This window comes from Contarinia nasturtii, unplaced genomic scaffold (genome assembly GCF_009176525.2).
Source record: "Contarinia nasturtii isolate CC-2019 unplaced genomic scaffold, AAFC_CNas_1.1 Cnas_scaffold_892, whole genome shotgun sequence".
Classification (NCBI taxonomy): Eukaryota; Metazoa; Arthropoda; class Insecta; order Diptera; family Cecidomyiidae; genus Contarinia; species Contarinia nasturtii.
This window is the reverse complement of record NW_022198239.1, coordinates 1-1113: the sequence shown is the minus strand read 5'-3', so window position 1 is coordinate 1113 and position 1113 is coordinate 1. Positions and strand designations below refer to the sequence as shown.

Genomic DNA, 1113 nt, shown 5'->3' with positions numbered 1-1113 from the left:
TAAATTCTATTAATTATTTTCGTTGCTACTATTGCAAAACTTATTTAATTTATATATGAGAAATTTGCGAAGTTTACAAGCTTCATTGTTTTCAAGGGCGTGAAAGAGATGGCGCTCGCAGAAAGTGATTCGCTTGAAAGTTTACTGTAAGAGAGGGTCGCATCAAATCGAACAAAAATTGAATTGTTTTCCAGTTGAAGGCGCCCGTTTGAATGGTTTAGAAAATCAGCCTCACGCATTTGTTACATTTGGTGCAACGGTAAGATTCTTTCTTTTTATCAGCTTTTATTTCCTTTCAAATGTACTCTTTGAAAGACCTTTTTTCGAATATCAAAAAGAATTATCCTAGATTCGGAACCCAAAACTGTCACTTTCTGTATTTTGTTTCCAAAACTGATTTTCAGGGTGATTTAGCAAAAAAGAAAATCTATCCCTCTCTATGGTCGTTGTTCCGTGATAATTTGTTGCCAAATGGAACCATGTTCTTGGGATGTGATCGCAATAAATTAACATCATCTGAATTTCGCGCTAAATACGAACCATATATGCAGGTCAACTCCAGTGAACGAGCTCGATACGAAGAATTTTGGCGATTGAGTCATTATTTGGCTGGAAACTATAGCTCTCACGATGACTTTAAATTATTGAACGACGAAATTAACAAATTGACAAAAGGAACTAATGCAAATAGACTTTTCTATTTGTCAATTCCACCCACCGCATTCGCCTCGATTACCGAATTGATCAAAGCTAATTGCATGGCTAAAAAGTGAGTATAAAAATCAACGTTGGTTTAGCGATTTCAATGATCATTTGTCTAGATTTGGTGTAAAAATTTCTTTTTTTCTCTCACCCTTCAACCAGCGGCTGGAATCGTGTAATAATTGAAAAACCATTTGGTAAAGATACCGAGTCATCGAAAAAATTGAGTGATCATTTGGCAAAGTTGTTTGTTGAAGAGCAAATCTACCGCATGGATCATTATTTGGGACAAGAAATGGTGCAAAATTTGTTGACCTTTCGATTTTCCAATAAAATCTTCAGTCCAACGTGGAATCGAGACAACATTGCTGCCGTTATGATCACATTTAAAGAGCCATTCGGTGTTGTTGG

The 1113-nt window shown here is 35.8% G+C and overlaps 1 protein-coding gene across 1 annotated transcript; it reads left to right on the top strand.

Moving 5' to 3' along the window:
• Positions 1-134: 134 nt before the first annotated feature.
• On the top strand, positions 135-1109 carry LOC116342710 (glucose-6-phosphate 1-dehydrogenase-like; the record flags this gene model as incomplete). Its single annotated transcript, XM_031770424.1, has 3 exons — positions 135-259; positions 405-769; positions 865-1109. Coding segments are annotated over exons 2-3 (535 nt in total), but the record flags the coding sequence as incomplete, so codon positions are not given.
• Positions 1110-1113: the final 4 nt, after the last annotated feature.